The sequence below is a fragment of the Bufo bufo genome, chromosome 3 (assembly GCF_905171765.1).
Source record: "Bufo bufo chromosome 3, aBufBuf1.1, whole genome shotgun sequence".
In the NCBI taxonomy this organism is placed as follows: Eukaryota; Metazoa; Chordata; class Amphibia; order Anura; family Bufonidae; genus Bufo; species Bufo bufo.
Window position 1 is genome coordinate 644,924,817 of NC_053391.1, and position 20,699 is coordinate 644,945,515.

The 20,699-nt window shown below is 41.5% G+C and overlaps 1 protein-coding gene across 4 annotated transcripts in view; it reads left to right on the top strand.

Moving 5' to 3' along the window:
• PSPC1 (paraspeckle component 1) overlaps positions 1-20,699 on the top strand; it is a 126,089-nt gene that overhangs the window by 55,982 nt on the left and 49,408 nt on the right. For 3 of the 4 annotated variants that reach the window (XR_005777762.1, XR_005777763.1, XM_040426239.1), the window contains exon 6: positions 539-641. Coding sequence is in view for 2 of the 4 variants with exons in the window: in XM_040426239.1 (XP_040282173.1) it covers positions 539-641 (103 nt within the window). In the remaining 2 variants the exon portion in view is untranslated. Of the gene's footprint in view, positions 1-538; positions 642-15,195; positions 15,483-20,699 lie in introns of those variants that run through there. The other variant, XM_040426240.1, reaches the window with a different exon arrangement.

Below are 20,699 nucleotides of genomic sequence, written 5' to 3' on the forward strand. Positions count from 1 at the left end.
CCCACAGATCCCCCTCTCCATAACAGAGCCACCCACAGATCCCCCTCTCCATAACAGCGCCACCCACAGATCCCCCTCTCCATAACAGAGCCACCCACAGATTTTCATGCGATTTTCATGCAACGCACAAGTGATGCGTGAACAGCCCCATAGAAATGAATGGGTCGGGATTCAGTGCGGGTGCAATGCGTTCAACTCGCGCATCGCACCCACGCGGAATACTCGCCCGTGTGAAAGGGGACTAAGTATAGTTCCAGCATCAAAGTTTGCAGGAAATAGCCGATCCTGAGGATAGGTCATCAATATGTGGAGTCTGGAGAACCCTTTAAATGTAATAGTTAGCCATTTCCTTTAAGATATTTGTCACCAGCGTAAACACGCAAAATAATTTTATATTTAATATGCTGAAAGAGGAATAGTATAAAGGTCCTGGTTAGCCTAGGTGTCAACCAATATGATTTCACCGATCCAGGAGGTGCTTTTTCAGCTCCCCTTCCTATTAGTTCATGGTCTCTATATATATTAATTTTTATTCTAGACATGAAGAAGAACAGAGACGACGGGAAGAAGACATGATTCGTCAGAGGGAGCAGGATGATCTAAGACGTCAGGAAAGTTTCAAACCAGCTTACATGGACACTGTAAGTAATGTTTCCAGATTCAATCCGTTTATCATGAAACAAAGTTTGCTCTCCATAAAACGACCGTCATCCAGCTGAGTGTGGTGGATGTTCTTGGGCTTCATTGCTTCACCGTTTTTTGTGGCAGGTTTGCTAGGTTCTTATTGTAATCGTGCAGTTCTGTGTAGTTTTGTACTCGTCACCGCTCTGTTGTGATATCAGCTTATTTGTTAGATAGTAAACATAAAGGGAATGTGTCCTCAGAAAATGACCTATTGTTTAAATCGTGTTCTTACGTTAAACACATCTTGTAGATCTTTTGGTGATTTTATTTTTAAGTCTTCCATGTCACTGTTTATGCTGTTTTGACCTTGGCCACTAGGCCTAAAATATGTCTTCTTTAACAGCAGCTCCATGGTCCATAAACACAATGGTCAGGAGCTGACGCTATTGATTAATATGGAAAAGTTTTCTAGGCATGCTCTTTGACCTGTACAGAGGTCAGGAGGGTGAAGATAAGCGGTGATACCGCCTATTGTGAATGGTGGATCCTGTGTTATCTATAGAGAGGTGATATCTGTTGTAGTCTTGTCGGAGAATTTGATAACTATTGAAAAGTTACCTGTACAGAACAGGAAGTCTCGGCATGTTATGAGGCCTAGTGGCCAGTGCGAAAACTGCAGAATTTTTGAAATATTTAAAAAAAAGATTAGTTGTCTAGCGAATAAAAAAAAAAATAACTAAAAAAATATATATAAAAATGTAAATCATTAACGTGATTTAAACAAAAGGTAATTTTCTGACGACACATTCTCTAAGTTTTTCTGCCTCTGGATCTTTTTCTTCTGTAATAGGAAATAAATAAAACTGGTAGTCTGTCGACCAGACTTGGGGTACTAATTGTATCTGTCGGGTTGCTTACTGACATGGTCCATCCAGATACATCTCCTTACTTTGCATGACCAAACTGTCAATATAACAGCCATTTGTCTTTTTAGCTGCCTTTGTGATGGCGTATCAGTTTTTAATTTTACTATATTTTGGGCTCTGTTTGTATCACAATTTGTGTCATTGTATAGCGGTATACATTACCTATCGTCTGCAACAATGTAAAAAAAAAAGAGAGAAATGGTCCATTGTATAGGCATTTGTACTCTGCTGCCCATGGAGGTAAAAAAAATGGGTCTATGGATAGACTTGGCGTATGTGCTGGGGACAGCTGTCCATATAATGAGGTGTGAGCAGAGCTGCCGCCATCTTTCGTATGTCCATCTATAGTGCTACAGGTTTTGGAAAAGCATATTCTGATGAACAATCTTGAACCAGTTGTGCTAATGGCGTGGGCATACTAATAGCATTTTAGTAATACGCCTTATTGTCCGTATCTTACAGCATGAATATTTCATCATATTTAATGTCACATTTTGCAATGTAATTTTTGTACTGTAACAGGTTAATTTTACTCAGGTTTTGATACAACGTTGCTTTCAGTGAATATTTTGCCACATTAAATAAAAGGTACTTTGAAGGGACATTAAACCCTAAAAAAAAAAACTGCAATACTGCTAAAGAAAGTTTACCTTTACCTCTTTCTGTTTGGACATCTTTAAACCACTAAGAAAGCAATTTTCGGAGATTTCCTGCAGTTACGTCCCTCATTCCTCCTTGCTCCTCCATCTTCAGCTGGATATATGTGCACTAACGTGACCTCGGTCACACAGGAAGTTAAGGAAAGGGGTGGGTCTTAAAGGGAACCGGTCATGGTGTCTGAGCTGAAGGCAGCATGTTATAGAGCAGGAGGAGCTGAGCATATATATATATATATATATATATATATATATATATATATATATATATATATATATATATATATAGTTTTATGGGAAAATATATTCTATTTCATTTATTTAAATTCCTGCTCATTTTGGGCTTTGAAGTCCAGGAGACGGTCCTATCAGTGACTGACAGCCTTCCCTCTATGACTGTGTATACAGAGACAGCTGTCAATCACTGATAGGACCGCCTCCTGGACTTCAAGGCCTACAAGACCTCCCCCTGTGTGTTTGCAGGAATACTGGCCAGCTCTACCCAGCTTTCCCTAGTGCCTGGTTTCAGTTTTGCCTTTTATAGGCGACAACAATTTCTCATTGTTAAGGTAAATCTAACTTCCAACAGTGTAGGAGAGCTGGGTTACCACGATGTGGAGCTGTAATAGTGAATGCTTAATACTAAATCTACCAAGACAAATCCCTGTCCTCAAAACTGAATAGTGCTATTGCTTGGCAGATTTTCCTTTTCAGGTTCCTGGGAAAGCTTAGTTGCATAATGTACATTACCTGGTTGCGGGGTACAGATCCACAACACAGATCTACAGACCCTGAAAAAGCAAATCTGTCTTGCTATTGCACTATTTAGGAATGGATAGCAGGATTTATCTTGTTAGATTTGGTTTTCTGCAACCTAAGGGTGAATGCACACGTTCAGGATTTGTGCAGACAATCCACACTGAGATCCGCAGGTAAATCCGTGCAGTCAATCCGCATTAATTGGTGTGGATTTTACTCTCCCCTTTGAAGTGAATGGAGAAAATTCGGTCAGGAAAACTAAAATAAATTGACATGCTGCAGATTTTAGAATCTGCACGGTAGGTCAAAATTCGCGTGAAAAAAAAAAAATCTGCATTGTGTGTATGAAAATTTGAAATTTCTCATAGAATACAATCTGCATGACCTACGGTGTGGATTTGCTGCACGCAATCCTGATCGTATGCATTTACCCTTAGGCCTTTTGCAGACAAGCGTTCCTCCCGCAGTGAGTCCGCATCGCAGCCACCGACCTAACCTCCCATCGCTGCCGAAAGTCATATAGCATTATATTGATTTATGATCCTATGTAAACCTTACAGTTCTGGAATGTACTGCATTATGCCAATTCTCGTTTATTTCTCGGCTCTGCAAAAACAGTAGAGGCCCTTAACATGGCCCTGTGTCAGTTATTATTTTGTGTTCTAATATTTTATGAACTGTGCTTTATCCTTTGTGTTTTACAAATATTTTTTTGTCTGATTATACACAGTCGAGTCCCATTCTAATGATCTCTTCCTACTTTCAATGTGGGCAGCTTGTAGCTCGTGAAAGAAGTCTTGTGTAGTGAGCTGGCTTGGTGGGTAGATGTGCGATAGGCTGTCTGTGCACACATCCCTTGTTGCTGTTATGGTTAAAATGGGCAGTTTATTGCAAAAAGGGATGATTATTGGCTTTTGACTTAGAAACCGCAGAGCACCACGTGCCATTGATGTGAGAGGTGAACATCAACTACAAAGGTGCGCGAGGAAAAACCAACACGCTGCAGTGGAGCAGCTCACCGCCATAGTGAGCCAGCGGCCACCAGACATGTGTCTAAAGGTGGTTTACACTGCACAATGTTACAGCCGATTGTTGTGAAGCAAGCGTCTCTTCCTTACAGTCGACTGCTAGTTCAGTGAAGGAGACCGCTGCGTTTATATGCAGGGATCTCCTCCACAGTATGAGGACGAAGTATCGCTGTTGCGATCGCTCGGCCCCTATACAGCTGCATTGTTGCTGTTTAGACCACACAATCTGCTTCCCAGAAACGATAATTTAGGTGCCTGCACTGCGGTATTTGGTGACATCATAGGAGCGGTCTTATGCATGCTGACCGCTCCTCAATCTGTGTCAGCCCGCCCCTGCATCGTGCATATGAGTACCGTACATATTACTTCCTGCAGCGGCCGCCCCCAGCTCCTCCTCGCTCCCATATTCAAGTCTCCACCCACTGGCCGAATACAGGAGCGAGGCGCGCAAAGTCAGTCAGCAGTCCAAGCCAAGATGGGGGAAGAGGATTGAGAGACCCTAACGGCCCAGGTGTCAGAAATAAAGGTTGTACTGTCTGTCTTCTGTGGCCCTGGCCCTGCCTGCAAGCTGCACTGCACATGGTGATGGCACTTAATAAACTATAATGTCTCCCTGTGGCCCCCATACAGGAGCAACAAGAAAACATTACTGTATGGGGGCCACAAGACATTATTATATTGATGACGGAGGGGCTACAAATTGTTGTCCCATACAGTATGTCACCTTGTGGCCCCTTTACAGTATAGTTCCTAAGTCCAGACAGTATGATGTCTCCTGGTGGCCCCATGCAGTATAGTGACTCTTGTGGCCCACTGCCTGCCAAGTGGCCAGCCCATATAGTATATAATGTCTCCTTGTGCCCTGCTGCCTGCCCATACAGTATAACATCTCCTTGTGGCTGCTTTGTCCAGTATAATGTCCCCATACAGTATAACGTTTCCTTGTGGCCCAAAAAAGCTGCGTGCATTCCACATTTTATGGATTGTCCGGCCCATAATTGAACAGTCCTATCCTATTTTTGGACGACGACGACAAGGTGATTAAAAAAAATGGCGAATTGTGCAGTTTTTATTTTTATTTCAAAAAAATTTCCTGTTATGTCGTTTACCGCATAGATTTTTTTAATATTTTAGTAGTTTGGACTTTTCGGACGTGGCCATGTGTAATATGTTTATTGTTTATATATTTTATATGTAAAATTGGGAAAGGGGGGGATTTATACTTAAAGAGGACCTTTCACCGATTCTTACCCTATGAACTAACTATACAGACATGTGGAGCGGCGCCCGGGGATCTCACTGCACTTACTATTATCCCCGGGCGCCGCTCCGTTCTCCTGCTATGCCCTCCGGTATCTCGTTCCCTAAGTTATGGTAGGCGGAGTCTGCCCTTGTTCTTCTGTAGCGCTGGCCAATCGCATTGCAGAGCTCACAGCCTGGGAGAAAATAACCTCCCAGGCTGTGAGCTCTGCGCTGCGATTGGCCAGCGCTAGAGCAGAACAAGGGCAGACTCCGCCTACCATAACTTAGGGACTGGAATCTCCGCCTACTATAACTTAGTGAGCGGAGATACCGGAGGGCATAACGGGAGAACGGAGCGGCGCCCGGGGATAATAGTAAGTGCAGGGAGATCCCCGGGCGCCGCTCCACATGTCTGTATAGTTAGTTCATAGGGTAAGAATCGGTGAAAGGTCCTCTAAGTATAAATCCCCCCCTTTCCCAATTACACATATTAAACATATTACACATGGCCATGTCCGAAAAGTCCAAACTACTAAAATATTTAAAAAAATCTATGCGGTAAACGACATAACAGGAAAAAAAAATTTAATATTTTTTTTTTTTTTTTTTTAATGTTTTAATTATTTCCCCCCTTAGGGGTTAGAACCTGGACTCACTTATTTCCTTTCTCCTATTCACCCTAATAGAGCTCTATTAGTGTGAATAGGACTTCACACTCTCCCTGCTGTCCTGTGCATAGTACACACAGCAGCAGGGAGCTTACCATGGCAGCCAGGGCTTCAGTAGCGTCCTGGCTGCCATGGTAACCGATTAAAGCCCCAGGATTACACAGCTGGGTCTCCGATTACAACTGCCATTGCACCACTGTTGGAGAGGGGGAGGGGACCCCGTGGCCACTGCCTCCAATGTTTTTAATACTGGAGGGGTTAACTGCTGCTGATCGCAGCTCCCTGTCATAGAGGCAGGGTGTCGGCTATGTGATTCTGCAGCCGCCACCCGCCTCCTGTATTTGTATTAAACGTTAATTATCATTGGTGGCGTAGTGGCCACAGTACCTCCACTCCTGCGCTCCTCTCTCTCCTCATTGGCAGCGGCTGCACTGGGGGGAGCGAGTATCAGTAAAAGGCAAATCCCGGTATCGAATCACTACTGGTACAAAAGTATCGATATTTCGATACCCGGTGAAACCCGAAACCCTACTGTATATGAGGATCTGGATGGTCACTGCATCTCTGCTAACGAAGGTGCAGCAACAGAAAATTCTTCATTTTTTGCTGAAGTATTGGAATTGGACCACCACTGACTGGCAGAGGGATGCCTTCTCCAATGAGTCACATTTTCTGCCTCATTGAAAGGATGGAGGTTAGCGTGTCGGGAGAGAAAAATCGGAGAAAAAACACCCTGCAACCATTGTTGGAAGAACACAAGCTGGTGGAGGCAGTGTTGTGGTCTGGGGAATGTTTTTATGACTTTCTCTAGGCCTACTCATCCATGTAGAAAGCACTCGCAGCCCATCTGGGTATAAATCCATCTTTGCAGATCATGCACACCCATACATGCTAACTTGTTTTCCATGGGACAGATGGCATCTTCCAGAAAAACAATACGACCTATCACATGGCTCGAAACGTCCGACGTTGGTTGAAAGAACATGACCAAGACTTCCAGGAACTACCCTGGCCCCCTAATTCCCCCAAACTTGAACCCAATTGAGCATCTGTAGGATCATCTTGATCGTCGTGTTTGCTCTGTGGATCCTCCCTCCAGCAGCTGTGGGATGCACTGCAGTCAGCATGGCTCCACATACCTGCGACAACCTACCAGGACCTTACTGAGTCACTCCTAGTCCTTCTAGCTGCTGTCTGTGCTGCACACAGAGGTTACTCTGGATATTAGCTGGTGGTCATAATAATGTGACTCCACTGTGTATATGAGCGCGTTGTTCTCAGCCTCATTGTAAGCATTATATGCATGTGAACCTTGATAAGTTGTAGTCCTTTTAAGAAACAAATCCCAGTGACTCAGAAGTTATTGGACACTAACCACATATCCGTTTTTTCCTTTCCTATTTTGATGCAACACTTAACACTTTTTGTGCCATATCAGAAGTGTGCCTTGTGTACTAAAGTAACATTTTTATTAATGAATCGCGTTTCTCAACTAAAAGAAATGTGCATCAATTATTTTTTATATGGGAATGTAATTGCTTGTGTTTCTATGTACATTTATGTAAAGCAGTTATCATTTTGTGCAGTACAATACTTATTTATGGTCATTTTTTTAATTTATTTTTTCTATTTGATCAAGTTGTGTACACTTTTTATTTAGAAGCAGGAAATTGGGAGAGGTTTGCCTAATTAGTTTTATTTTGTACCTACCTGTCAAAGTATGTGACATTTTTAGGACATGTTTGTATGCAGCCAATCACAGGAGGAAGGGCGATGGAGGGAGCAGTAGACTGAACCAATAATGAGACAGGAGGTGTGGCTTGGACTACCCTAAGACTTCCTGTAGGCATTGTAGCTAGGCTGTAGTCACAGCTCCTAATGGGCTGAGCTAAAAAGCAGCCAAGCTGCAAGATCTAAGGGAAGTAAATACCTGTTACGCAAACCCTGTAGGCACTCGCTTATATATAATTTTACCTCCTGACTGGACATTTTTTATATTTTTTAAGTCATTTGGTGTCTTTGATTACTGTATAGATAAGACTGGTGTTTTGTACTAAACCTAAAAAGGCTTTCCCATCTCCTTATGATATGCAGTCAATGTCAGATAGGTGGGGATCCCACCTCTGGGACCCGTTTCTGTCTCCAGAATCTGCCCTTCAAAGTGAAGGAGAGCTCAACGACCAAGCATGGCCACCCTCCATTCACCGCTGTGGTGGTTATGAAAATAGCTGAATGCCGTCTCTGCTTTTTCTGGCAGTCCCATAGCGTTGAGTGGAAAGGTTGCCATGCATGTGCGTTGCGCTCTCCATTTACGCTATTTTTGGAATTCCTTTAAGCCACTATTACATTAGCAGATGCCACACAGATCACGACAAACGATCGAAGATGTTCCGACTGTGAGCAACGGAAATTTTGCTTAGAATACACATTGGTATTCGTTCGTACTTGCGGTCGTTACCCGTTCACTTTTAAATCCTTCATTATTACATGTAAAGATGGGGACAAATGCTTGGTCAAGAGGTTGGTATGAGATTGTTAGCGAGGAGACGACTCCACATTAACTAATAATCTATTAACGAAGAGCAATAATTTTTTACGATGCTGAAAGATCACGATGCACGAGAAAGGGGAGCGTATCCATGCTCTCCCTAGCATAACTAAGGGGCCAGTTTAAAGTTTGAAACTATACATGCGACAGTCTCAATGAGCAGGGCAAAGAAATAAGAAAGAAAACAAACAGCAGGTGGTCCTATACCGATGCATTTTATTGAATAGCTCACTGGTTATACTAAATTTTGAATTACATGCAATTACAAAAGTATTCAGATCCAAGTGCTGGTTTGAAAAATGTAGGGTATTTTTCGTGGGACAACCCCCTTTAAGCTAATAGCCCAATCTTGATCAACTACTTTACCTAGATCTCGTGATATCTTCACCATATCAATTTTACGCCACTATTCAGTTTCTATATTTCTTGTAATTTTCTGTGTCCATATTTAAGGACTTGGCTTTGCCAGTGGTCCTTATGTAGTCATGTATTGGAAGATTTAGCAATTGCATTTTGCTTTCAAGCATCGGTATGCTTATCACGCTGAAGGAGAGGTCCATTCCTTGATAATCTATTTTTGGAGGAGGGCAGATAAACAGATCATCATATAAACTCAGCAGTGTGAGGTCATTGACCACTCTTTGCTGCTTGTCCAGAGTTCCTACCGTTATGGTACTCCTTGTTCAGCCTGTTGCATGCAGCCTTCTCTATGCATAGAAAGGACCAGTGTTAATAACTGATACAAAACTGCTGTAGTCAGACAAGTCTGATTCAGAAACATTGTCAACGTCGTCTTAGTCCTGTGATATGCTCAGACTTTACATGCAACAAACTGGAAATGTATGTGCTGAGTAATTACATCTACAGATTAGAGCTTCAAGTATAACATCTGTATATATCACCCATCCTCAGGACAGATGTATGATCAATGAAAGTCTGGCTGCTGGGACCCCTCATTGATCATGAGAATGGGGACCACTGCTTCGGTCACTTCTTTGGGACTTGAGGACCTAGCTGAGCGATGTATTCAGCAGTCATATATATAGTTTTTGTCACCTTACATCACAAAAAGTGCAACACCAAGTGATCAAATAGGTGTATGTCCCACAAAATGGTACCAATAAAACCATCACCTCATTCTGCAAATAACGAGCCCCTGCATAAGAAAATCGCTAAAAAAAATAAAAATAACTATAGTTCTTAGAACATGGAGACACTAAAACAATTTTTTTGTTTTCAAAAATGCTATTATTGTGTTAAAGTGAAATAAATAAAAAAAAATGTATACACATTGGGTATTGCCGCGTCCGTAACAACCAGCTCTAAAAAAAATGTCACATGACCTAACCTCTCGGGTGAACGCCGTAAAAATAAGAAAAATTGTCAAAAAAAGCCATTTTTGTCACCTTACATCACAAAGTGCAACATCAAGTGATCAAAAAGACATATGTCCCACAAAATGGTACCAATAAGTCACCTCATCCTGCAAAAAATGAGCCCCTACATAAGAAAATCATAAAAAAAAAATTTTTGTTTCAAAAATGCAATTATTGTGTAGAAGTATGCATATTATGTATCGCAATGTCCGTAACAATCTTCTCTATAAAAATGTCACTTGACCGAACCCCTCAGGTGAACACTGTAATAATAAATAAAAACTGTGCTAAAACAAGCAATTTTTTGGGTCACCTTGCCCCACAAAGTGTTATAATGAATGATCAAAAAATCATATGTACCCAAAAATAGTACCAATAAAACTGGCACCTTATCCCCTAATTTCCAAAATGGGGTCACTTTTTGGGAGTTTCTACTGTAAGGGTGCATCAGGGGGCTTCAAATGGGACATGGCATCTAAAAACCATGTGGAGTTCCTTTTCTTCTGCGCCCTGCCGTGTGCCCATACAGCAGTTTATGACCACATGTGGGGTGTTTCTGTAAATTGCAGAATCTGGGTAATAAATATTGTTTTGGCTGTTAACCCTTGATATGTTAAATAAAAAAATTGGATTAAAATGGAAAATCTGCCAAAAAGTTTAATATTTTTTTTTTTTTATCTCCATTTTACTTTAATTCTTGTGGAACGCCTAAAGGGTTAACAAAGTTTGTAAAATCTGTTTTAAGTAACTTGAGGGGTCTAGTTTCTACAATGGGCTCATTTATGGGGGTATCCACTATGTAGACCCCACAAAGTGACTTCAGACCTGAACTGATCCTTAAAAAGTGGGTTTTGGCAATTTTCTGAAATTGTAATTACTTCTAAACTTCTAAGCCTTCTAACGTCCTATAAAAATAAAATGACATTTCCAAAATGATGCCAACATAAAGTAGACACATGGGGAATGTTAAGTAATAAATATTTTATGAGGTATCACTTTCTGTTTTAAAAGCAGAGAAATAGAAATTTAGAAAATTGAGAATTTAAAAAAATTTTGGGTAAATTTGGGATTTTTTCATAAATAAAGGTGAAATATTTTGACTCGAATTTATGACTCATGAAGTACATTCACGAGAAAACACTCTCTGAATGGCTTTGATAAGTAAAAGCGTTCCAAAGTTATTACCACAAAGTGAGATGTTAGATTTTCAAAATTAGGCCTGGTCACGAAGGGGGCAAATGGTCCAGAGGTGAAGTGGTTAATACAGCAATGGTCATTAGAGGACCTGTTCTTGTGATTGGTGGGGATCCCAGTGGTTGCACAATCATACATTTATCACCTACCCTGTGGATAGGTGATAAATGGTGTTTATGGGGAAACCCCTTAGCCGTTGACCAGCTTGTGAAAAAAACATACCGTATATGCCGGCGTATAAGACGACCCCCAACTTTTACACTGAAAATATAGAGTTTGGGATATACTCGCCGTATAAGACTACCCCTTTTTCAACACACAGCAGTACATTACTGCATCCCACCACCATCCCTAGATACCACTGCCATCCCTGCATCCCACCACCATCCCTAGGTACCACCGCCATCCCATGGTATCACCACCATCCCTGCATCCCACCACCTTCCTTGTCCTCCCTCCCTGCCTCCCAGACCCTAAACATGTGCCACCTATACCCTGAACATGTTTTTGTTATGTTATTCTTCATATTCACATTCACATATGCACATCTGCGCCGCACTTAGATACACCGCACGGAGATCTCGCACATGCGCAGGAGCGAGATGCGAGCGGCCGTGAGGATCCCGTGTATCCACGCTCGCCGCATGAAATCTCGCACATGCGTAGGAGCGAGATGCGAGCGGCCCGGAGGATGGCGGTACAAGGAGCATACAAGGTACAGAGCAGGGGGGAGGCATACAAGGTACAGAGCAGGGGGCGGTATACAAGGTACAGCGCAGGGGGGGCACATGCCGTGGGTTACATCGCAGCTCTCAGCTGCTGGGGATACAAGGCAATAGCCCGGGCTCTCTCTGTTGATAATTCGGGCGTCCCGGCACTGCAGCGCCCGCCATACCCGGCGTATAAGACGACCCCCGACTTTTGAGAAGATTTTCATGTGTTAAAAAGTAGTCTTATACGCAGGAATATACAGTAAACGGCGGCAATGGTTTGAAAAAAGACAAAGTGCAGTATTCACCACTTTCCCTTTGTGGCCCAGCTCTGGAGGTCCTCCCAGTGATTGTTTACAACCAACCGCCATGTAACCACTGCAGCCAATCGGTGGCTGCTGTCCTGTCGCATTCTGTATTAATGGCATCAGCACTCTGTGATTAGGGCCATAATATGTGGATATCACTGGCACATCTGCAGTGGTAACGTGCAAACTACTTTAAATCAATAATCAGGTGGACCACAGGAGCTACTGTGCTGGATCACAGGGAAAATAGGCGAGCGTTGTTTTTTTTTTTGTTTTTTTTTTTATATATACCTCTCTCCCCTACCCCCCCTCCCACTCAAAAGCTGGATTAACACTTAAAGGGCTTCTGTCACCCCACTAAACATTTTTTTTTTTGTGTGTACTTATAATCCCTATACTGCGATTTATCCATACATAATGTGATTAATCATTTTGGTTCAGTAGATTCTGCTAAAAACATACTTTTATAATATGTAAATTACCTGTCTACCAGCAAGTAGGGTGGCTACTTGCTGGTAGCAGCCGCATCCTCCTATCATAATGACGCCCCCTCCGCATGTTGATTGACAGGGCCAGTGAACGGGATCTTTCTCTGCTGGCTCTGTTTCCATTAAAAATCTGCCGCCTGCGCCGTACCTGTCTTCAGTCGGCGCATGCGCACTGAAAGGATGACGCTCGCTCGGCCGCTCCTTCCTCAATGCGCCTGCTCCAGGTGTAGATCTGACGTCATTGAGGATGGAGCGGCCGAGCGAGGGTCCGCCTCTCAGTGCGCCTGCACCGATTGAGTACCGTTACGGCGCAGGCGCCAGATTTTGAATGCAAACAGGGCCAGCAGAGAGATCCCGTTCGCTGGCCCTGTCAATCAACATGCAGAGGGGGCGTCATTATGATAGGAGGATGCGGCTGCTACCAGCAAGTAGCCGCCCTACTTGCTGGTAGACAGGTAATTTACATATTATAAAAGTATGTTTTTAGCAGAATCTACTGAACCAAAATGATTAATCACATTATGTATGGATAAATCGCAGTATAGGGATTATAAGTACACAAAAAAAAAAAAATGTTTAGTGGGGTGACAGAAGCCCTTTAAAATTTAGTGACTACATAATAGGTGCTAATAGTTCCTCTTTTGTTAAACATGAAAGGTTCATAGAACTTATAAACTAACTCGTAGCAGCCATTCACAGCACAATGTAAAGATGTATCTCCCAAGGAAAAAGAACCATCTCGCCAGCGCCACCTTGTGGAAACGGCTCACTATGGGTCAAAATCCGTCAACAGCTTTCAGTGATGTAGTTCAAGGTGGATCAATCTCTAGCAACTTCTTCTAGATCACCATACGATTGTTTCTTGACAGGAGGGTGTTTTTTAATTACATTTTTATGTAAACTTCTGTTGGTCATTTTTTAGCAGTTTACATTAGTTTCAGGGATCCATACTGTAATACTGCCAATGAAGTTAGTAGATAATGAAAAATTGCAATAATGACAACTTTCTCTTTCAATTTTACTTGTAATATTTGGTATTCTGCTTTGTGCTTAAATTGTACATCTAGTGATCTTAAAAACCTCTTGGATATGTCCGTCATTGTGGAATTTTACATCTAAAATTAAGTCTGTTTACTGTTGGCCTCATTTATTGACATGCTACATGCTCTATTCATATTAATAGGGGGAAGAATAGGAGGAGACTTGAATTATCAGAGCTAAAATAACTTTAATATCTTGTTTTGTCAATCAATAATTTTTTGTTATTTTGGACATTGGGTTGCACCTCTGCTACTCCCCAAAGCTTCACACAAATTGTCATGTACAATATTTAAGATGTCAGAAGTTTTTAGCTTTTGCTGTTTATGCTTTAAAGGCTATGTACACCTTCAGGGACTTTTTTTTATTGATTTTGATTTTTACTCATTTTGGGCTAAAAATATATATTTTTTTCAGTTTGACTTTATTAAAAATATTCAGCTGTAAAATAGAGGGGGGTTATTCTTCTTAAGGAGGGAGGTATGGGAGGCGGGATATAGAGTACTTGATATACTTATATTTGTACCTTGTTAAATTACTTGAAGAATGTTTCTTCTATTTGTTTACATTGTGATAAGATCATAACTTGTATTTCGTTGTACAAAAAGTATAATTTACAAATAAAAACGATCTGATTTAAAAAAAAAAAACAGTTCTATCACAAAGGGATAACTGTCTTGCTGTGCATTGTACTTTCACTTTGTGCCGATCATCTAATACCCCTTATCTCTAAATTACTAAAAGGTCATTAAATGCTTTAGTACAACTCGTTAAGATAAGAGATGAGATAAGGAGCTGTCAGCTGAGCTGCCTAATGGGAAGCAGTAAAAATACAGAGCCTGCTACTAGAGAATCTCCAGGCTGTTGAGAGAAAAGGGCTCAACATTTTTAATAAAGCGATTGAAAAATGATTTTTAGCTCAAAATGAGTACTAAGCAATAAATAAATAAAAATGCCCCCTTGTGTACAAAGCCTTCTAAGTGGGGGAAGAGGCTCCATTTCTTTTACAAAAATAATAGGTTGCCTTCTGCTAGAGAAAAGTCTCCTTTTCTCTCAGGTACTCTTAGAACACCCCCTTGGCACGTAGCCAGACTTCCAGGAACTGGCAAAATAGATGAAATGTGCATCGTAAATACCGTATTAGATTTGTTGGGGGCACACTTTTGCATGATTTTAGTCTTAGCTTTTTGGAACAGAAATCTAATATGGGGTGGCTGAAAGTATTTTATATTAAGAGATGTTTCCTATAGCCTCTGCACATGTGCTATACCTTTTTAGCTCACCTCACAGCCGCCTACATGAGGTTTATACATGGCTGAATCTCTGGAAAGGCTTGTATTGTAGGCCTCTCATGAGACCAGAGGTGGATTTTAGTCTAATTAGGCAATACATATGCAGTCCATGATTATAGCAGTAGGATTCATGCTAAATACTGAGCAAACTTGCGTTTTGTGCTATGTACTGGTATCCATATTGCCGTACTTTCTGCTTGACTTGTTTTTTTGTTTTTATTTTTTGTTTTTAAAGAATTCCTTTGGCAAAAATGTGTGTGAGTTGCCAAATGTCTCTTTATCTGAAAAGCAGTGATATTCTGTGTGTGGTAAAACCAATTTAATTATAATTTTTTAAGATTCACACAACAATGAGAACTGAGATCAAGAGGAAACCTACAAGGCGAGGGGGGAGAAAACATGGAAAAAAGAAAACCAAACTACAGGAAATGCTCAACCAAACACCTATAATGGCTCAATAACGACGCTGCCCCAGATCTTGTCTGGACTCTCATACCCTAGCGCTTACTTAAGAACTGTACCGTGTCTTGTCAGTGTAGATTTCTGATGTGTAAGTAAATGTGTTAGTATTGTGACTAAGCCTTTTAACATGTGCATGTATATTAAGAATAAAAATATTGGAAACCTAACTTCGACTCCAACATCCATTATTTGAAGACTGAAAATTTGGGATAGCTGAGTTTTAGGCTAAGTTCACACGAACGTGTGTGATTTGTGGCCGTATTGCGGCCTGCAAATCGGGTCCGCTAATCCGGAATCGCGGAACGGCCGCACGGGACCCCTCAGAAGCACTGCGGAGTGCCTCCGTGGGGTTACGTCCCGTACTTCTGTTCCGCTAAAAGATAGAACAAGTCCTATCTTTTAGCGGAACGGCCGGATCGCGGACCCATTAAAGTGAATGGGTCCGCGATCCGATGCGGCTGACCTACGGCCGGCGATCGAGCATTGCGGCCCGCTATTTGCGGGCCCCTTCACAGGCACGGGTCACACACGTTCGTGTGAACTCGGCCTTAGTCTGGGAAGTAAGTTAGCACATCTTCATTAAAGGGCATCTGTCAGCAGTTTTGTACCTATGACACCGGCTGACCTGTTGCATGTGCTCTTGGCAGCTGAAGATATCTGTGTTGGTCCCATGTTCATATCAGTCCGCATTGCTGAGAAATATGATGTTTTAATATATGCAAATTATCCTCTAGGAGCAATGGGGGCGTTACCATTACAGAAAAGGCTGAGCCCATTGCTCCTAGAGGCTTGTGTATATTAAAACTTAATTTTTCTCATCTGAATCTGGGACCAACACAGAAGTTTTAATATATGTAAATGAGCCTCTAGGAACAATGGGCTCAGACTTTTCTATAATGGTAACGCCCCCGTTGCTCCTAGAGGATCATTTGCATATATTAAAACAATTTTTCTCAGTAATGCGGACACTTATGAACATGGGACCAACACAGATGTCTTCAGCTGCCAAGAGCACATGTAACAGGTCAGCCAGTCTCATAGGAACAAAACTGCTGACAGATGCCCTTTATAAGGATAGTCCCTTCTGGATATGACACATAGCCCCTCATTCTTTAAAAACATACTATGTGTGACAAATTCCAGTGTTTGCCTATTACAGGTATTCCAGATATAAACTACCCCCCACCCCCCCATGGATATTTGACAAAGCAGTGTGAATAGCCATAGATTGTGTTATAGACTGTAAGCAGGATATTTGAGCATCTCTCTTCTCTCTGTGCTGTTATAGCTTAGTGTTAAGCATGTGCCCCTACTTGGTGACATTGGGGACTAGGCTTGCCTAGTAGCAAGCTAAGGACCTGAAGTATTTGCTAAGCAACAAGACTATCACGTAGCATGAAACAGGTTGCCAGATCACTGGGCCTACGCTGCGGTCATATTGGTAGCGATGGTAGTAAATATAGGTAAGAGTAATGTTGCCACCATGTACCTGATGAGGCAATGTAAAGTATGGGCATTAGACAGCCTGCTGACTAACGGGGTTTTCGAAAACTTTTATAATGATGATATATCCTCTGGAAAAAGCACAGAGCTGTCCATTGTATAGTGGCTGTGCTTGGTCTTCCCCTCCATAGGGCTGAGCTGCGCCGAGGCCATGTGATCGATGAACGTGATGTCACATGGCCTAGGCTTAACTGAGAGAAGGCCACAACACTACTGCAAGCACCAGTGCCTTCTCAAATAACTGATTGGCTGGGGTCCTGTGTGTCGGACCCCCACCAATGAGATACTGATGACCTATCCCGAGGATAAATTATCAATATAAAAATCTTAAAAAAAACCTTTTCAATTTCATGTTTTTGGCAAATGCTGCTTTTTCATTATGTAATGCTGTTGAGGCCTCGTTTAGAGACTTATACCTGTGATCAGTGTTCAATATGTAATACCTGGAACCCCTTCGATTCTGATGAACTACATGGAACTTTTGTTTAACATTGGTTCAATGCGTCTTTCTTGATGGCCACTAAGGCTGGACATACATTTTTGATAGCTATTGACAGCTATGTCTCTCGACCTCCACCCATGCACTCTGCTCAGCGGCTCATGTACGTTCTGAAGAGGGAGGAGTAATCTGCTGGCGGCTTATCTCCCAAGTGACTTCTCTTTCTGTGCCATTGAATCTGCTATCGGGGGCGAGTAGGAGGGCCATGATACATGTTAGATGGTCGATGCAGGTAGCACTTAAATTTTAAACCATAACTTTCCTTTACAGAACTGGGCATACAAAGCACTTTTTAAGACTCTGTAGCTTTAGATGTTCAGAGCACCAAGGGCAACCCCTTCCAATGTGTTTGGCCGCTCGTGTTCACTAGATGGTGTCCAGTTGTCTCATTGTAGTAGACCAGTAGGACGGTAGAGATTTTACTTCTCATAGAATTGCCTAGACTGGATACAGTTCTGTTTCTCTGATCACTTGTAGATTGTAAGCCCTCATGGGCAGGGTCCTGCTGTATCCGTTTGCCATTCATTAATCTCCTGTTTTTTCTGTACTTTCTTACATTTTATGTACTTTTGATGTAACCATCTTGATATGTACAGTGCCCCGGTATTAATGGTGTTTTCAACTAAATAGTCCTGACAACAGGAAAATAGTGATCAAGTGAAACAGACGTGGGTATAGTCATCGTATTAAATACTCCAGAAAAGTTGTACTGATTTTCTGAAAGGTTTCAGCTGTTTTTCATCTGGTTTTGGGGCAGACTTGTAAAGAGGCTGCATCCTAGAGTCATGGCTAGGCAAGTCCTATTGACTGGGCTTGTACCGTATATCCGACATTCACGTTCTGGTGTGTGTCTAACTAATACTGCATTGTGATACACCGCGATAAATGTGTCATCCTGCAATCTCCATTTTGATCTTGTTGAAATTTTCACCAAATGAAACGGCTTTCCTGTATATAGGATTCATAAAACTCCTGTCTATTATCTGTATTCTATAAGAAACTTGTAGAACCTTTTAATTATACAATGACTACACTTTACATGAAGGCTCTTTCTTGCTCTTATAAAGTTGAATCATGGTTTACAATACTATCTCTATGTAGAGGATCCAGGTTTTTGATTTGCAAATGTTAATTCACATCTTATACATTTTTTATTTTATTTTTTTTTAACAATTTTTGTTCATTGACATGCAAATTCTAAATTTGTGTATTACTCATCTGCAGTGGAGGTTTCGATAAAAGATAAAATATTACTGCATGTGGCGGTGATTTGTTTGTCAGAATGTCTATTAGATATCCAGTAGACCCCATTATAATAAATGATGCATTTTAGGTTAGGGGCTCTCCAGGGATTAAATACCGACAAGCTGTCCAACTCCCGGCTCCCCCAACAGTCATCTAATAGAAGGAGCCGGGAAATGTACTGAAGCAGAGTGTCCAATTTAAGTGAATGGCACCCAGCTTGCAGTACTGTTCCCCCGACCACTACTTAGTACGGAGCTGTGTTAGAGTTACACCACTGCTGGGAGTTGGACCCCACCGATCTGAAATCCCATTTAAGGCTTTTGCTTTGTAAAGTAAAACCAGAGTAACCATTTTTTATAAATGACTAAAGGGGACAAAGAACCGTTACCACGTGTAACGTCGTTTGAACAGTAAGCCGTTTCATATCTGGCGCCACTATTTCCTTTTTTCATACCTTGTTCAAGTACTATATAGAATGGGCCTTGCATATTGCTTAGTTTTTAACTTAAAAAATTAAAATAAATAAAAATTTGCACTTTGCTTTATGGTAGATAGTGGATACTTTTGGGTCCATCAGATCAGATTTACGTTTTATTTCCTGAATTAAATAGTGATGAAATTCTAAAAAACAATGGAACAAACTTGTGTGAACTGTATTTTTCTTTCCTTAATTGTGTACTTTCTACCTTTTAGGCCTCTTGCACACGACCATATGTATTTTGTGGTGTGCAAAAAAACAGGTCCGCAAAAAATATGGATGACATCCGCATGCGGAAGGGAACAGCTGGCCCTTCATAGAACAGTAATATGTGTCACGGTCCCTCAGGTGACTGATGTCAGGAAATCAAGTAGATTGGCTGAGCGTGGAGGAATCTAACAGCCTCCTTGATTTCTCTTGATTCAGTGTTGATAGGGTTAATGACCACTTCCCTTTTCTCAGCTGTTGCTCAATGGCCATCACTTGTACCCTTTATATTCTGACCCCACCCTTCTGACTGTGGTAGATATCTTCATTTGGGTTTGTCTCTGGTGTTCCTGCTTGTCCGTCTCTACAGAAGTTAAGTGTCTCGTTTGTTTGTTTGTTATATTCCCTGTTGTTTGTATCTGGGCCTTAAAGAGAGAGACTTCCATTCATCCATCTGGGGAGGAATGGGTTGTCTCTGGTCCTAACCTCATTCCAGGGCCTTATAGGGATATAAAGGCCTAGGTATCCTGCATATGAATATTCCTACCTTCAGGGTATATTCATATTGATAGGTAGTTAGGGCCCGGATTAGGGATGTCTAGGAGGTGACATTTTTCTTCCCTAATTTCCAGGCCCAGTTACTGTTCCCCTTTCCTCCTGTGTTCAGTGTGGTGGTCACCCCCCCCCCCCACACACTGATCGTGACATTATCCTTGTCCGTAATGCGGACAATAATAGGACATGTTCTATTTTTTTTGTGTAACGAACATACAGAAACGGAATGCACACGGAGTAACTTCCGTTTTTTTTTTTGTTTTTATTGCGGACCCATTGAAATGGTTCCGCATACGGTCCGCAAAAAAAAGGAACGGACACGGAAGTAAAATACGTTTGTGTGCAAGAGGCCTTAGTCTCTATTTCTGTCAGATAAATGTGTAAATGAGCGACCATCAACGCCGCTTACAGCCGGAAAGTCAGTTTTTACTTAAAGGAGTTCTTGGTGATTTTACTATTTATGACCTACCCTCAGGATAGGTCGTTAATATGTGATTGGTTGACCCATCAGATACTGATGGCCTATCTTGAGGCACACTGGAAAGGAAACATGTACCCAAATATAAATTCCTATATTAGTTTTTATTTTATTGTCTTTTTATATGATCCTATTAAGACTGGAAGCTCTCTACAACCAGAATATAAGTTAAAGCCTATTAAAGCTCTATCGATGTGTTACTGGTGACTAAAGGGAAATTGTAGAAATGTGAACACAACAATGTCATACTAAAATGCACATTTTCTAGTTTAGTATACTTACTATTTTCATTTCTCAGCAAGCATTACTTTTGACATAAGTGACTTCAGATTTGTGTTTATCTTTTTACCGTTGCATGATGGTATAAAATACCACACTAAATAATACTGTCAAATACTTTTCCCCTTGCACATTT